This window comes from Paramisgurnus dabryanus, chromosome 12 (genome assembly GCF_030506205.2).
Source record: "Paramisgurnus dabryanus chromosome 12, PD_genome_1.1, whole genome shotgun sequence".
Classification (NCBI taxonomy): Eukaryota; Metazoa; Chordata; class Actinopteri; order Cypriniformes; family Cobitidae; genus Paramisgurnus; species Paramisgurnus dabryanus.
The window spans coordinates 33,089,430-33,107,646 of NC_133348.1; the positions used below are offsets into that span (position 1 = coordinate 33,089,430).

The 18,217-nt window shown below is 38.0% G+C and overlaps 1 protein-coding gene across 1 annotated transcript in view; it reads left to right on the plus strand.

The window, feature by feature from the left end:
* Positions 1-18,217, plus strand: part of enpp1 (ectonucleotide pyrophosphatase/phosphodiesterase 1) — a 66,915-nt gene that overhangs the window by 13,178 nt on the left and 35,520 nt on the right. Inside the window, exons 6-7 of the mRNA XM_065268899.2 lie at positions 7,716-7,841; positions 13,089-13,149. Of these exons, the coding sequence (XP_065124971.1) occupies positions 7,716-7,841; positions 13,089-13,149 (187 nt within the window). The remainder of the gene's footprint in view (positions 1-7,715; positions 7,842-13,088; positions 13,150-18,217) is intronic.

The following is an 18,217-nucleotide window of genomic DNA, read 5'->3' on the forward strand; positions in this document are numbered from 1 at the left end:
CAATTTTAACATCCCATAATAAATTATATATATGGTATTTTGATCTAAAACTTCACATTTGTACTCTGGGGGCACCAAAGATTTACTTGACATCTTAAAAGAGTCTTGTGAAATGTCCTCTGTACGCTATACTTGTCAAAAAAGTTGAAATGACTTATTCATTCAAGTTGTTTAAACTTAAAGGGGACATATTATGAGATTTTTTTAAAGATGTAAACTAAGTCTTAATCTAGGTCTGAGCAAAAGTGTGCCGTTTTGGGTGTGTCATTTAAAATGCAAATGAGCGGATGAAGTTTAAACACTGATCACAATGATGGTGGTTTGTTGTAATTGAAGCTCAATTGTGCTGTCAAGTCCTTCTTTTCTCTCTCTTTCTCTCTGAACTAAATGGCAGTGCTGTGGTTGGATAGTGCAGATTAAGGGGGCGGTATTACCTTATTCTGACATCACAATAGGAGCCAAATTACAATGACCTATTTTTTCACATGCTTGCAGAGAATGGTTTACCAAAACTAAATTACTGGGTTGATCTTTATCACATTTTCTAGGTTGATAGAAGCACTGGGGACACAATTATAGCAGTTAAACATGGAAAAAGTCAGATTTTCATTATATGTCCCCTTTAAACATTTAAGTGCAACAAGAAATTTTTACAGTGTACTTTTCATGCATTTCGAAAATGAGTATATCGCAAAACAGATTTTTCTAATTGCGGTCCTCTGACGTGTGTAAATGTCGCATCATCATTCTTTAAAGATGCAAAACTGTGTACTTTAACCTCCCAGAAAAACCTCATACATTGGTCCAGGTCAATTCTCAACCTTTTTCATTTCAGAGCCCCTCTATTGTCCACAGCAATATTTAGACCCCCACTCTCCCAGTTTCTACCAAATAAAATAAACTAGTGCTTGGTATGACTAGACAATGTAAATTTGTTACAAAAATAACCAAACAATAAGATATATATATATATATATAGATTTTTGGTTGATTTAGCTTGTTAAAACCCTTGTTTTGTCTCATTTTGGAAAACTTTTAAGTCATATTGAGGCCCCCTGTGGGCCCCGGCCCCCTGGTTAAGAAACAATAAGGTAGGGGTATTCCTTGCTATTGATGCTTGCATAACACCAGGGCCTGAAGTTAACTTTTTTGACCACCAGCCACTGTGGCAGGTGGATTTAGAAATCCACCTGCCACAGAGACTTTTTACCAGCCAGTTTTTTTTTTGCCCGAATAGTGAATTATAACACTGTCTTTATGGTATGAATTAAATATAATTTTTTTCAGAGCTACAAAAGTGAATTTCTCTTTGTCTTACGTTGTTTGATTAACATTAATGACACAGACTTAAGTAGTTTAATTGAGGTTACTGTCTCTTTAAGACGAACACAGACTGGTTTTTGACTCTCTATACATACACTTAAGACATAAAGAAATGTTTTATTAGAAAATGAATACTGTTGAGATCATTTTGTTTGTATGTGCCCTGTCAAGAGCAGAAAGATTTTATGTACGCATGCTTTTAGGAACGCATATCTCCGATGTGCCCTATTGACAGAGATGTATAAAGTACTAGCGACCCAGACTTGAGTAAAAGTACAAGTGCTCTATCAAAAAAGTGACTTGAGTAGAAGTTGAAGTGCTCTTTAAGCACAGCACTTAAGTGGAAGTACTAAAGTATTAAACATGCTTTGTACTTAAGTATTGCAAGTAGTTTATTTTAAAATATACTACTCAAGTACTGAAAGTAAAAGTACAAGTATTGTGTAATGTAGTTATTAAAGAAAACAGTCAAAAGTTTGAATATAATATTGTTTATATTATTTCAAATGTTTAAGCTAAAGGACACTTACAATTCCTTTGGCTGTAGCAGGAGTACAAGGACATGAATGTTCAGATAATTCAGATTAATTTAACTGATATGGCGATAGAGAATTCAGAATTAATGAAATATTAGTCGATAAAATGGTAATAGGTAAAGGTACAAGGTGTTTCATTGAATTTAGGTTTCCTTCTTTCGCGCACACTCGCCCTTTCTTGCGCATTCTCTCTCTCTCTGTCTTTCTCGCGCACTTTGGTTCTCTCTTCGCTTCACATTTGTCAACAACCCTGGCTCATATTTGTGAGTGAGAGGTTGGGAGGGGTCGCCCTTTACAATCTCCAATTGGTTCAGACCACCATGTGACCATGATTCGTAACATTTGAGAGTAACGAGTAACTATGCAGCACATAAAAAATGTATTGGAGTAAAAGTATTAAACTCAAAGAAAAAATGTACTGAAGTAAAAGTGGAAGTAGGAGAAAAAAATAATACTTCAGTAGAGTACAGATACTGCCTTTTAGTACTTAAGTACAGTAGTGAAGTAGTTCTACTTCGTTACTATACATCTCTGCCTATTGAGTCCCCTTAAACCGGCGCACGCACACAGAGACAGAGGGGGCACAAACTGCGCACATTAACGCCGCACATACGTTGTTTTTCATTACTATATTCGCAAAATGTATGTTAATGTACTACAGTATAAGGCATAGTAGCGCAACTCTCTCTAAAGTTTACACATCAAGAGCTCTGATCCGTCACAGCAGCACTATACATCTGTGCAACTGTGATTGTACAGTAGCATATGTCAGCATTGCATTCTCATCCCATCTCACCAACAGTTTAATACTTACTCGCACATCCAAACGTAGTCAGAGAAGTGCCTCATCTTCTTTCCAATCGCATGAACGTTGCGAAACAGCAGTCGCATTCTCTCAATGAATTTGCATCGGTGATATGCGCAGGTTGATAAGAAATGAGCGGGTGCCGGTTACGAGTCATCCAAAAATATTTTAATGATATTCAGGCCGCGGTCAGTCAGTCGAGTTTAAAAACTATTTCGAACAATTGCGGGCGGGGCGGGTTAGTTGAAAATGTCGGTCGGGAGTGGGTTGTTTATACAATGACCCGCGCCATCACTGATTCGCATTGGCTACCCGCCAATGTGGCTGGTAGATTGACAGTGTTACCCGCCAATTGCAAAATCCACCCGCATTTGGCGCGTGGTCGGGTGTTAATTTCATGCCCTGCATAACACGGCTGCAATATATGCAAGAGGAAAAGATTTTGCTTTAGTCGCAGAATCGGCAGTTAATGGAAATGTTGTCATTTCACAATAGTTTTTTATTGACTGTAATGGAAACCAGGCTGTTGTAAAAATATAGCAGAAGTTTTGCGCAAATCTGTAATGGAAGCCAGGCTGTTGTGTTGCCAGCAGATGCTAGACCTCAGTGTTTGTAGTTATTTAAAACTATTTCTTATGCTTATGTCATGTTTTTATCAATTATAAACATTTCTTTAAATTGCTTAAATCCCTCTTGTGTGATTTTTGTTACATTGAAAAATTCATAGATGTTTATAGCGGACCTGAAATTTATTAAAGGGACACTCCACTTTTTTAAAAATATGTTCATTCTCTAGCTCCCCTAGAGTTAAACATTTGATTCTTACCGCAGGGTTCCCACGGGTCCTTGAAATCCTTGAACGTTTGTGAATCTGGGGGAAAAAATTCAAGGCCCTGTGAAGTTTTTGAGAATATACGTACATACAGGTCATTGAAAGTGCTTGAATCTATTTTATGCAAGAGGTTTTCTGGAAAAAAATCCATATTATTTCCTGTGTAGTGTAGGATAATATCATAAAAATTCTAGACTTTTTAAGCACACGTGCTAAACTGTTCGCTTTAAATGCTTATATCTTCTGTATGCAAATGTTGATCCATACCAAAATGCTTTTTTTGCATAGTTGTGTCTTAACACATGAAAACATCTTGGGTTACGTATGTAGCTGTTGTTCTCTGAGAAGGGAACGAGATGCTGCGTCTCCCTTGCCATACTTTCTGCGTCCCTGTAACGCCGTCTTTGGCAATATTTCAGATAGCGATATACTTCCTGGCTCCCGCGTCACCCTGTCTTTGTCGTTTAGCCTCACCATAGGTTAAATTTGATATACACATTCAGACCCCTGGAGGCGTCCCCAAAGTGTCACCGCAGTGACGCAGCGCGAGTTCCCGTAAAAGGGAACTGTAACAATTTATCTTAAAAGGTAACATGATGTAACCTTCTCTCACTTGAAACACATTTAGTCCTTGAATTTATGGGTATTGGAGGATTTATGGAGGATTATCTGCATAGAAAATTGCAACTTTTAAGGTTCCGTCGGTTTAAGTACCCAATGTAACTACAGAAGAGTCAAGTTATTAATAAGAAAAATACGAAACTCTTTGGTTATTTTTTAGCCACAAGATTGATTTATTTCTGTTTGCCACAAAATTAGTTACCTATCAAAATTTCCCAGTTGCTTTCCCTTCTCAAAAATGGCATCACTGTGGAGAACTTTTTAAGCAGCTTTATTTAGCTTTATAGTGTGAATGAAGGAGAGAGAGAACCGATCTGATGTAGAGGATCTTTGGTAAATGGAAAGACAAGGCCGCAACTTGGCAGAAACTTAAAGCGATAGTTCACCAAAAAATGAAAAAAAAAAATGTCATTCATTAATCCTCATGTAGTGCTGAACCTGTATAAGTTTCTTTTCTTCTGTTGAACACTATATACACTATACAGTACCTTTTGAAAAACAAATACTATGGAAGTCAATGAGTACCGTCAACTATATGGTTAAAATATTTTCTTTTGTGTTCAACAGAAGACAGAAACTCATACGGGTTCAAAACTAAATGAGGGTTAATGAATGATGACAGAATTTACATTTTTTCGGGTGAACTATCCCTTTGAAGAGGCTGGGTGAAGACTTCTTATAACTCATCATGAAAAGTCTCCAAAAAGGACATCAGAGAAGTGAAAAGAGCTTAAAACTCAAATAGTAGTCTAAACAGAGATGATGCTCTCCTCTAAAGAGATCAGTGAATCAAACATAATTTGTACTTTCAGAAAAAGTTGACTTCAAACATGGTGTTTTGCATATGGAAGTCAATTGAATTTTATGGTCAAAACATTTAAAACTTATAGGTGTGGTTTCCTGGACAGGGCTTCTCCTAGTCTCAGAGTTAAATGCATGTTTGGGCTGCCTTCATTTAAAAACATCTTGCACTGCCTCTTATCATACATCAGTGCCACTGTTTTGTCTCAAGATGCACACCAGTATTGTTTTTTTTTTATTAAGGTATGTTTGTAAAATTACTTAAATGTCCTAATAGGGCCTATTCCTGCATTAATCTAAACCTGTCTGGGAAACTGCCCCTAAATGTTTATATAAAGGAGAGTTACTGAAATATAATGCATAATACTACTCAGGAAATCAGAAATGTAACTCATAGATATTAGAGGTCTGAAAAGATCTCGTGTGAGATTATTTATGTCACGAGATTTCTCTTGATGTGAGATCTGTCTCCTGATATCAGCATGAAGTTGAGTTTGTGGCAAAACCTTTTACAGCGCATGCAATAAATTCTGTCTGCTGGTGCTTGGGTTTTTAATAATGTTCATTTGGAAAAATCATATAAAGACATGTTGTGTTTGTGTGTCTCAGCAGATTAAACCCTGACTTTGTGTTTACATGATTTAATGTCTAAATGTTCTTGCTCAAGATTGACATTGGCGACGGTAAGAACAAAGATGGGCCAAGTTAAAGAGTGATTTAACACAAACTTCACAAAAGTAGCTGTCTATACCTCCATCACTGCTGGTCTTCTCAAATTATACACAACAAGCTGCTTCATCTTCTTTATTTGTGGGTTTACTGGCCAAGCTGCTTCTTTTTTGGCTGTTGCACTGCTTCTGTTGGATACTGCCTACTAGCGGTCTACATGTGTAATTGCACGTCGGTGCAGATGATGATGCAGAAGTATACAGTAGATGAAAACTACGGCATTAAGGTTACGTCATTGGATCTACGCACAACTATAATGAGCTCTAGCATTTTCTCAATCTAAAGAAAAAGTAAAGATAACGTTCGTAAGTCCGCTAGCGCCACCCGAAGGCATTTGTTATAATACATAAAGTTGTTTTTATTACATATAGGCTACATATATTAATGTTTTATTTAATAAAACAATCATGTGTCATTATTATGTAATTTTAAAGGTTATTGCTCATTTGGGTCTATTTTTGTATAGAAAAAAAATCGAATTACTTTATTATCAATTACCAAAATAATTGTTAGGCACAGTCCTAAATTAGTTAAAACATCATTCAACCATTAAAACTTAAAGAGGAAGTGAATCTCTCTGCATGCTTTGTGTTGAAAATCATTCTTATCTTTATGCTCTGGTATGGGTTGCTGTGGTCACCAGACCATCTGGTTCTGCATCTGCGTGTTAAAGGGGACATTTTACAAGACTTTTTTAGATGTAAAATAAATCTTTGGTGTCTCCAGAGTACTATGTGATATTCTAGTTCAAAATACCATATAGATCATTTATCATAGCATGTTAAAATTGCCACTTTGTAGATGTAAACAAAATGAGTCGTTTTTTGGGTGTGTCCTTTAAAATGCAAATGAGCCGATCTCTAAATGGTAGTGTCGTGGTTGGATAGTGCAGATTAAGTGGTAGTCCCCTTCTGACATCACAGGGAGCTAAATTTCAATGCCTTTTTTTCACATGCTTGCAGAGAATGGTTTACCAAAACTAAGTAACTGGGTTGATCTTTATCACATTTTCTAGGTTGATAGAAGCACTGGGGACCCAATTATAGCACTTAAACATGGAAAAAACGAAAATACCTTGAGAGAGAGCCAGTCATAGCTGATTCTATAGATGATATATTATGTAATAGGTACGATTTTTTATGGGAATTAAAACACTATATTAAAGGGGCCATGACATGAAAATCTGACTTTTCCCATGTTTAAGTGCTATGATTGGGTCCCTAGTGATGCTATCAACCTAGAAAATTTGAAAAAGATCAACCCAGTAACTTAGTTTTGGTAAACCATTCTCTACAAGCACATGAAAAAATAGGTCGTTGAAATTTGGCTCTCCTTGTGATGTCATAAGGAGCTCTTATTATAATAATCCAACCCCTTAATCCAACCACAGCACTGCCATTTAATGCAGAGAGAAAATATTTCACAGAACAATTGAGTTTCAATTTCAACAAACCACCATCATTGTGATCAGTGTTTGCACTTGATCTGCACATGTGCATTTTAGAGGACACACCCAAAACGGCACATTTTTGCACACACCTACAAAGTGGCAATTTTAACATGCTATAATGAATTATTTATATGGTATTTTGAGCTAAAACTTCACACATGTGCTCTGGGGACACCAAAGATGTATTTGACATCTTAAAAAAGTCCTGTGACATGGGCCCTTTAAGACCTGAAAGAAACACACAGCGATTTTAGGAGGATGGTTTGTATGCTTATCTTGAAACAGCCCGAAACTATATTTGTGCACATGTCAAATGATCAAAACTGATTTAAAACTTGTGCCATGTAAACACGTACACCAATTCGATCACATTATTACGGGTTCATGTCAATGATATGATAGATTTAGCAATCAGAATGATTTCCTTCCGTTTGTGGCAAAAGTTGCCCAACGTAGCTATTGGACGAGACATGGTAGATGTACATATGAGTAGATGTAAATGACATGATACAAATGTTTTAGGTGATTTGTTCCTTTTTTATGACCTCTCTGTTTTACATTTCTCTTGGATCTAATATCACATCATGCTCTATATGACCATCAGTCATTGTTTTTCAGCTCAACGTTGGACTTGTTCTAAATTCCGCTGTGGTGAGGAGCGTCTGGACGGCAGTCTCTGCTCTTGCTCTGCAGACTGTGTGACAGCGGGTGACTGCTGTTTAAACTACAAGAGCTTGTGCGAAGGTAAACAACATAGTTTGCTCTGGAATGCATTCTCACATGTTTTTAACTTATTTATTAGCCTGGCTAACACCAGACCAGTCTCATAGAGAATGAGAGGTTGTCTGGGGAACCCTATGCTGATTTTCTCGTATTTACGAATGCCCAGAGCCGTTTATTGGGCACTACAAATGTCTATCAAATGCGACTGTACGTAGCTCATAGACAATTGTTTCAATTATACCAGATGACGTATGTAGAGCGACATCAATTCAAACTTAAACAACTTATATCGGTACGTGTGCACACAGCTGAAAGCTATGCAACTAAACCGGTAGCTGTATATTGATACTGAAAAGCAACACAACTTTGTGGCACTGTGACAACCACAGTACCACCAGCATAATGACAATATGATATTAATAAATACCACTTACCATTTATAAGTTAAATGGACTTTGAAGATGCCTTGCTCAGGTTGATCCTATAAAACTCCGTGGCTATCATGTCTTGCCATACACAAACATCCTTCTTGGATATAAATTTTTTTAATGCCAAAAGTTGCTCTTTTTTAAATAAACTTGCATTCAAAACTAGTTACAACACTATCTAAGTCTGCATCGAAAAGTAACTTCACGTCTGCTGCTGTGTTGGATAAACAAAACTGCTTCAGTGTGTCGCATAGACGTTGTCATCGTCCTGCTGCCCCCTCCCCGTTCTGTGATTGGTTCCCTATTTCAGAGGCAAAAATGGTCCATGGTTTCCATGCTAGACTTGCAGTGTGAATAAATTTGCGCGCAAGGCAGCATTGGGAAACCCAGGCGACAGTGCTTATTTGTAAAAAAATTTGTGAACCTATATATATATTTATATATATATATATATATATATATATATATATATATAACATAAACTGTGTAAAACCATGACAAAGATTGAAATGAATTACAAAAATTTCTCCAATTCTCGTAATTAGTTTATGAAATTTGAGCCTGGATCTCACAGACGGGGTTACCAATAAGGGATTTTCCTGCACAGAGAATTTGTAGGTGTTGTCCAGCTGCGAGAGCATAGAGAGAGTGTTCAACTCGCAGGTATCGCACACCGGACGTGCACATTCAAACATGGGGTACATTTTACCCCTGTTTGCACCAAACTAATGTTGAATGTTTGCTGCTAAAAAAGCTATTATTTGCTTCATCTGACCATAGAACATTTGAAAAGTAACTGACACTACTGGAACTTCAAATGGGATGAGTTAATGCCACATTTCGAATAAATTATGCCCGGGGAGCTATTAGGGCAAGGTGCCTTGTTCAAGGGCACCACGGTCGCAACCCCCGGCAGTTGTGAGACTCGAACCGGAAAATCTTGGGTTACAAGCCTGACTATCTAACCACTAGGCTTTAACTGCCCCACGTGGTGAATATGACAGCAAAAGCTTGGGCTTGATGCTTCAGGTCAATAAGGAAAAAGGGGAGACAGAAGTTTATTGGAAGTTCACAGTTATTTTTCGCTGCTCATGTGTTGTGGTTCCAGGGTTACAGACCCTAAGTATTGAGTATTTTAGAATGAGGGGATGTAGGACCTCTAGATATCTGATCATCAACGTTTTGTTTTAACAGTTGATGAATTTATTTGGACAAGAAGATCAATGCCTCCAAAAGTAAAGGTCGGCAAATCTTGGACTGCAAAGACACATACACCTCAGCAGTGGCCATAGTTGCGTTACACAACTATGATGACTTCCATTTCGCGAACACAGAAGTGTGAAAAAAGGTCCATTAAATACAAAATAGTGAATTTTAATACAGTGGCATGAAAAAGTATGTGAACCCCTAGGAATGAACTGGTTTTCTACAGTGATCTGGGGCGTACGCACAAAACGGGGCTGAAAACGTGCTTACGTCACTTCCCACGCAAAGGTTGTGATCTATAAAGAAAAACTTGACGGCAGAATGTGCGCACCTGTAAGCAAACTCTGACCCATGCGTACGCACATTTTGGAGACAATTGATGGGAATTGGCGACACAGATGGCAAGAAAGTGAACTGAAATCAGATAAAAAAAAAAGTAAATATTGATAACACACATATGCAATTTCACTCTATATCATACGTTAAATCCACGTTTTCATGATGATAAAATCCAGCAGTGTTATTTGTGCTTGTACTGAGTGATAATTGTTTCATATACATCTTGTAAAATTCAATCTTAAATCAAAAATCATTATATAAATTTAAATCGCGCTCCCGAAAGTGGACATTGTTACCGTGATTTAATGTATATAATGATTTTTGATTTAAAATTGAATTTTACAAGATGTTTATGAAACAATTATCACTCAGTACAAGCACAAATAACACTGCTGAATTTTATCATCATGAAAACGTGGATTTAACGTATGATATAGAGTGAAATTACATGTGTGTGTTATCAATATTTACTTTCTTTAATCTGATTTCAGTTCACTTTCTTGCCATTGGTGTCGCCAATTCCCATTAATTGTCTCCAAAATGTGCGTACGCATGGGTCAGAGTTTGCTTACAGGTGCGCACATTCTGCCGTCAAGTTTTTCTTATGGCATTTGGATTTTATCATCATGAAAACGTAGATTTAAGATATATGATATAGAGATGGCCCGACTACATGGAATACAGGACAGTATCAAATACGCATCCATAAGATAACTTATGGCATTTGGCAATTTTGGCTTATGACGAATTCCATTTTGTGAATGCAGGAATGTATAAAAGGGTCCATTAAATGAAGTTTATTAACAAAGTTCGGGAGGAGCATGGTTATGTAATCCAACCAATCAGCACAAAAAAGTGTCTATAAATAACGTCCCTCACCTCTTTCTAGTGGTGCAACGGATCGCAGTCGATCCGTGATCCGTATGGATCAAGACCCACGGTTAAGCTCGCATGTGATTCGCAAAGATCAGAACTCTTGATGTTTAAACTTCAGAGAGTTGCGCTACTCTCTCTCATACTGTAGTCCATTAAAATACATTTGGCTAATAGAGCAATGAAAAACAACGTAACGTTTTTATCTGCGCCGTTTGTAATTCGCCCTCTGTCTGTGTGTGTCCACGCGTTTAAGGGGACTCAGTAGTGCGCACTTGGAGATATATGCAGTCTGTGCATATTTGATCTTAAAGAGACAGTAAGCTCAATTAACCTACTTAAGTCTATGTCATTAATGTTAATCAAATAACCCAAGACAAAGAGAAAATCACTTCTGAAGCTTTAAAAAATAATAATTACATTAAATGAATACAATAAATGCAGTGTTATTATTCATTTGATTTCTGTAGCCTACCTAATGATTTTAGACCTTACTTAATGTGCAACTTTGTTCTTTTATATAAATGTTTGTAATATCTTGATTTGTTATTAGATTTTTCCCATACTTTTTTTTGCTAATCCGAAAAATGATCCGATCCGTGCCTCAAAAACCGTAATGTGATCCGAACTGTGAGGTTTGTGATCCGTTGCACCCCTACCTCTGTCCCATGACATGTTTTTTTCATTCATTTTTTATTTATAAAATCTTAATGAGATTTTAAATATCTTGGCAGCAGTTTGGCATTTTGCTTTTGCTGGGATGAGAAAAGAGACAGTGAAGTGAGATATTAAACATTTTAGGCAGGTCAACATGACTCAGATGAGCAGGGTGTTACAATTTTTAGTGGTTGTTATCAGGGGATAACAGTCATCAGAGTGTCACGCCCAATCCAACGTCTCCAAATGTAAATGTCGGCAAATCTTTAGGGACTGCAAAAACACATACACCTCAGCAATGGCCATAACTGGGTTTACCCAACTAAAACATTGCAGAAGTGTGAAAAGGGTCCATTGGTTACTCATATGGCAAGTAGGAGTGTAGTAAACAGGATAATGTACATCCATACTGTTGTTGACACAACCCCTATCAAGGTGATAAAAGACTTGTTCACCTTGTTTATCTTGCAGCAACAACTGTCTGAGTGTGCATGTGTCCGTTTTTCCCGGGAGTCTTTAAATATTTCACACTCATCTCCCATCCCCTCTCGTTTTGTTATTTCTCCCAGGAAACTCCTGTAATGTGTGTGGCCCAGATCTTTTGGGAAACACATCCTACTCACACAATCAACACATCATACAAATTTTAATCCCTTTGTGACCTCAACCTAGCAACCGTCAAATATTGCATTACTGGTAGAAACGTGTCGAAACGAAACATAAAATAAATGTAAATTTACCAAAAAATGGATGAAGAATTCAATTTCATATCTTAAAGCCACACCGCTTATCTGCTGGATCACTGGGATATTGTCTGTAAGTGCAGTAGGTCACTGACCGGATAAACATGCTTCCTGGACTTTGTTCTCCGATCCAGATGTTTACATTATGAGACTAGAAAGTCAGCACAAAGGCTTTCAATATATAGGCTTGCTCAGAAATGGCACTTTCATAAACCAGGACACATGTTGAAGCTCTTATAGCTTAATTTAATATGGCTACCATACTGTAGCTTAAATAATATAGCCTGTGTCACGTGGTCATTAAAGCTAGAAGTAAAGTCCCATTTTTACGCATACATGAGGGTTCGCGTACCGTACAATAATGTGGCAGTGCGTGTACAGGGGAATGTAGTATGTAGCCCAGGAAATGCATTGCATTTCGTCGCAAATATGTGTGCATAACATCTGAATACGACGAGTACTGTGTATAAGTAAAATAAGCTTTTGTTTGTAAGGCTGTGCGTTCGACAGTGCACGTATGCTCGCATACAAGTAAATAAACATATTATACTCCGAGCTTAAGTCCACAAGGCTGTAGGGTGTCCCATTTGTAATTAAGGTTTCAAAATGGTGCTCATTGGTGCCCACTTTCGGGTCAGTATGGGCATTTGATGCAACTTTTCCTGAGGCCGCAGTTGTGTGAGCTTCACAGTAGACTTCTGTGAGAGTATTTCCAATTCTGTCTTATAGAAACAATCGATGTATTAAGGATTAAATTTATCTTCTTATTATTTGTGATTTGTCTTTAGGTGTATTGAAGGTCCAGTAGTTTTCTTGTTGTTTGGTTTTTATTGGTGATTACTTTGTGTAATGTTGTGATTTTTCATTCCTCCCTTTCTAAATTAAGACTGTTCCTCATCATGCTTTCATTTCTCTTTTCTGACTATTGTTGGTACAAACCTCGGAAAAATTCAATAATGAACAAATACACCTGGACAGTGTTTCATATTACAGTCTTTCTCTTCCTGTTTTTGTTCTCGCAGGTGAAAAAACGTGGCTTGTCGAGGACTGTGAGGACATCCGAACTCCACAGTGCCCTGCAGGGTAACAGACCTTTTATGTTTATAAATGAAACTCTGCCAGCTCTGTAACCAAACAATTTGTTTAGTTTTACCTTTAATGTCATTGCATCGTATACAACGAAATTTGACATCTCTCATAGAAAAAGACAAACTGTATTCATCCATATTATCTACATTAAAAATTATTAAAAAAAAGATAAAAATAGCTTAAAATGTCTTGTGCGAATTGTCTTAACATATTGCATACATGCTCGTTCTGAATTTTTAGAGCAACTGTGGGAGGATAGGGACACGGGAAATATAATTAAGTTCAAAAATGGCAGTTGGATAAAAACTATTTCTAACTCTGGAAGTACGAGTCTTTATGCTGCGTTTACACCAGCCACGGTAGAGGCGGCTAGCGCGGGTGATTTACATGTTAAGTCAATGCAAAGACTTGCTAACATGCAGATTATTATCCTGCGGCGCGAATGGCGCGGAAACGCAGCAGATGGTGCATTCCGTGCAAATTGAGCGTTGCCATGGGAAACGCGCGAGTTGAAAAATCTAAACTTGGACGGATTTCCGCGCCGTGTTAACCAATCAGGACCTTGCTGTAGTAGTGACGTGATGACAGGAAGCGAGCAGAGTGGTGGAGTCTCAGCGGAGTCGCAGAAGCCCCTCCCATGACGTGAATTTCTGCGCAAGTTTCTCGAATGACTAGAATTTCACGCGCGGCTTTCACCTGCGAATGAAGCGAGTGAACTCAAATGTTCAAGTGTCCAACTATGCGCGAATAGCGCATTTTTACCGCCTCTACCACGGCTGATGTAAACGCAACAATACTGTAGGTTTACACCAGACACGAGTTCAACGATTTGCGCGAGTAGATTACATACAAAGTCAATGCAAAGACGCGATCAGACGTGTCCTTGCGTGGAGCAATGCAAATGACGCGATATGGGCGGCACGGTTACAGCAACAACACGCCCTATTCGCCTCAAATGCGTCTTCGCCCAAGTTTCACCAATATTGAACTCAAGCAAAAAAGTTGCATGACACGAAGTTAAATCCCGCGAGTAATCTACAGCGAGTAACGCGATGCCCTGCGTTTGGTGTGTACATAGCATTCAGTGGGATGTAACGGATCTTGTAACAGATTACAAGAGGGATGAGTGCTGTCCTATGATAGTAGATGCTCTTTTTCAGCAGCGAAGCCTGTAGATCTCCTCAAGGGGGGCAGTGAAAGTCCAATGATCTTTTGTGATGTTTTTATGACCCTCTGTAATGCGGCTCTTTTAGCCGTTGAACAATTTCCATACCAGACTGTAATACAGTAAGTTATTATGCTTTCTACCGTACAGTGGTAGAAGGACTTCAACAGTCTGGCAGAGAGATGGGCCTTCTTCAGAGTTCTGAGGAAGTAAAGTCTCTGTTGGGCTTTTTTGACCAGAGCAACAGTGTTTATGGACCATTTTAAAACTGGAAGGGGGATGCTCAAAAGGCTTTGGGATTTGCAACCCCATCTACAGTTAATGAGTCTTTGTGGGTTTTCCCAACATATTGCATGTGTGGCACTTTTGGGATAAAAGAATGTTTGTTTCCATTTGAAGTTAATCTGAAATGTAGTGAAAAAAATGGTGGGTTCCACAAGAGACCACTTATGAAAATAATGCTGTTTTGCAAGTTACTGTATGTTAGCAACATAACAGCTTAAATGATTCAATATTTTCAGTTATTTCTTTTGTCAGCATGCACTCGACTGGCTAGGACTTAAGTTTGGGGAAAACCTAACCCGCTTGTTAAGTCATGATGTTAGGAATACCGTTTCCAGCTCCAAGCCACCACATTTAAACAGCCGTTTATGAGCACTATTTATTCATAGCACTGAAGCATTTAAACAAAAATTTAATAAACTTGTGTATATAAACGTGTAAACTGCAGTCTCAGGCTCCCAGAATCAAAGACAGCAATATATTAATAATTCATAAAAAATCCACGTCCATAAATCCAATATCTGGTTATCTTGGATTTTGTAATGGAGTTAAAAATTAGGATCGGGTGTTTTTGGTAGTTTTTCATTATGATACGAGTGTATTATAGCCATGATATACTGTCAGAAGGCAATTGAAATCAGATTTTGTTCCACAAAGATTATATACATGGGTTTCAGCTGGCGTCACTCTCTTGTCTTCCGCCATTTTGAGGACCTGAAGTGGTCGCAAAAGAACTAGAAGCTATGCCTTCAATATGTTGTGAGCATCAAAATCGCTATTTTTACAACACTAAGAAGGCTCGACAAAACATGATATTTTGCTCGAAGTATCGCCTGTGTCTCTACACGTGAACTCGAGCATTGAGAACATTGTTTGTGAACAAAGAGTTTACTAAAAAGAAGGTTTTGAACAACTGACTTTGGTTGATTTGGCTTCCGCTCGCCGCCATCTTCCCAGTCTAGATGTATCGATCTGCGAATGGAACGTAAGGAGGGAGGAGAGTAAAGATGGATAGCTCCTAAAGCATAGTTCCATATAAATGCACAGATAATTCGTTGTTTTGTCGCAAGTGAAAAACAATATTGACCTTCTAGTTGAAAAAGGAGCCTCATATGAGATTCATTCATTCCCCTTCGGAAATCGATTATTTCCGTCTGGCAGGGATGACGAGCAGACACCATAACAGCCAAAATCAGTTGTACAAAACTTTCTTTTTATTAAACTCTGTGTACACAAACAATGTTCTCAATGTTCGCGTTCATGAGTAGAGATCCAGGTGATACTTCGAGCAAAGTTTCATGTTGTGACGCGCCGCCTTAGTGTTGTAAAATAGTGGTAGTTCGGTAGCAGCGAACAGCGGCTGGAAGAACGTATCGGGGATTGAGTAGGCATCACACCCAAACCAAGGTATATTTTTTTAAAGTCGCGTTTCTTTTCATGACAGTCGAGGTGCGACATGTTGTCTTTCGTAGCCATTTCCCGTATCCATAAGAATCATAGACAGTAAAAGATAAGAAATCCGTAAATCGTAGCAAGCCAGCCAATGCTTGTCAGTAGCCTACTGGTACTCGGTAGGTCCTCAAGATGGCGGCATAACGTAAAAAGTCACATGACTGAAACCCATGTATAAAGCAGTGCAGAATATGAACTATCAAATCCTATGGCCCTGCGTGAACCAAGGTTTTCCTGCGTTCGGCGGAAGTTTTCAATTGTTTCCAATGGAAGCGCCACACTTTAAAACCATGGGAGAAACCAGACTTCATAAACATGGGGGTCCTAATGCAAATGTAAGGGGGTCCAAGTGCATGATCCCCAAAGAGATTTTTTAACAAGCGCAGAGACAAGCCCTGCACCATGAGTCGGCAAAAGGGGGAATTGCCTTCTCAGATGTGATTGTTTTATTTTTGGTATTTATGGCCAGGTTTTAAAACTAGGCTTTACAAAAATAATTGTATTAATTCAACTTTCAATAAGATAACTAATTGAAACTGTATTGTATTTAGGGCTGTTCGATTCTGGATTTTTTTTAATCAGTTCCAATTACGATTCCTGTTTCTGGAATCAAAAGAATCAAATCCAAGAATCTATTCCTTACTGTTATTTTTTATTCTTTTTTATACCAACATCTAACATCGTCGCGTTTTTACCGTGCCACATGGCGAGTGCTGCTTTGTCATAAATAGAATGAGGCATTTAATTCAGGGATTTGTCACGTAGTGCTTCATGCGTCAGATGTAGACAGTAGACACAGTGTAAAGACTAGGAATTCCAGCCTTTGGAATCGACTCCCAACACCTCGGAGACAATTCTTTTTTTAATCAATTCTCGGCCCATATTGTATTGACTAACTAAAATAAATGTAAAATATAAAGAAAATTCCTTTAGATTTCGTTATTTTCTATTTAGTTTATATGCAACAGAACTATGCATCTCCGACTGGAAATGAAGTATAGATGAAGAATCGCAATAAAAGATAATTGGACAGAAAGGGATAAAAAAGGATTTCTGTTGGCTGAATAACAATTTCTATTGGCTGCCTGTCATGCTAGATGCCTCTCATGTCAAATAAAGAAATGTATGCGGGTTTGTAACAACATGAGAGTAAGGAAATGATGACAAAATTTTTTAGGTCAGCAGTGAGTCATGACTCAAAATAAAAGTTTATGTAAAATTATAAAAAAAGGAAGATTTTTTTTAAATTAAAATGTATTCGTTTTGTCTGTTTGGTTAGCTGTGCAGTATACTTGTGCAAATATTGTGTTTAAGGGAATGCTGTGCTTAAAAATCAGCCAAAAGCAAGTAATCTGTGTGTTCTTGGTTTAAAGTTAACCCCCCTCAAAAATTTCTCATGCCCCCTCATTTCAATCTGCAGCCAGGACTGCGGCGAGAGTTAAAAAAATGTTCAACTGTTTGTGAAACTTTGAGGTCATCAATGTCACTTCACCCCTTTTATCCAATCACAGTGGAGGAGGGGCGGGGCAAATACCACACCAACCAACCAGCACATCGTACAACGACTGATAAACAAAACAGAAGTATCATAGCAACTAGTGCTCAGCTGAAGAAATGCTGCTAAGCGCCCACCGTCGGCATTCGCCTGCTGTTTCAGTCATGTTTAAAGCTTTGGTGGACACAAGGCCTAAGCCCTTCTTTTATTTCCAGGCTTAAATAAAGAACTTTTGGATCCCACAGTATAATTGGTACAAATGAGTCTATTTAGATGCATGCAGAAATGTTTAGGCGTGTGTGTGTTTATGCCGTTCTGAGTAAATGGACTGTGTGGTCAGTGTTGTCTTTTCCATTAGCTAATACAGTTCTCAAACTGTGGGGGGCAGTTTGGGGGTGTTAGATGGTGCCAGGGGGCCCCAGTTTTATGACTTTAAAAAAAAAATTGTGCAGTTAAACCTCAGAAGAATAAGGCACTAACACTGAATAATTGAATGTTTTGCTTAATTCAAATTAATATTTAAGTTGCTTCCTTTTTAAATTTATGATTATTATAGCAATGCGACAAACATTATTATTAAACAAACATTATGGGTTGGGGGGCATCATTCCGGAAATAATTTGAAACATTAGAATATAATGTCCAGGAAAATTACACATTACTGGGCG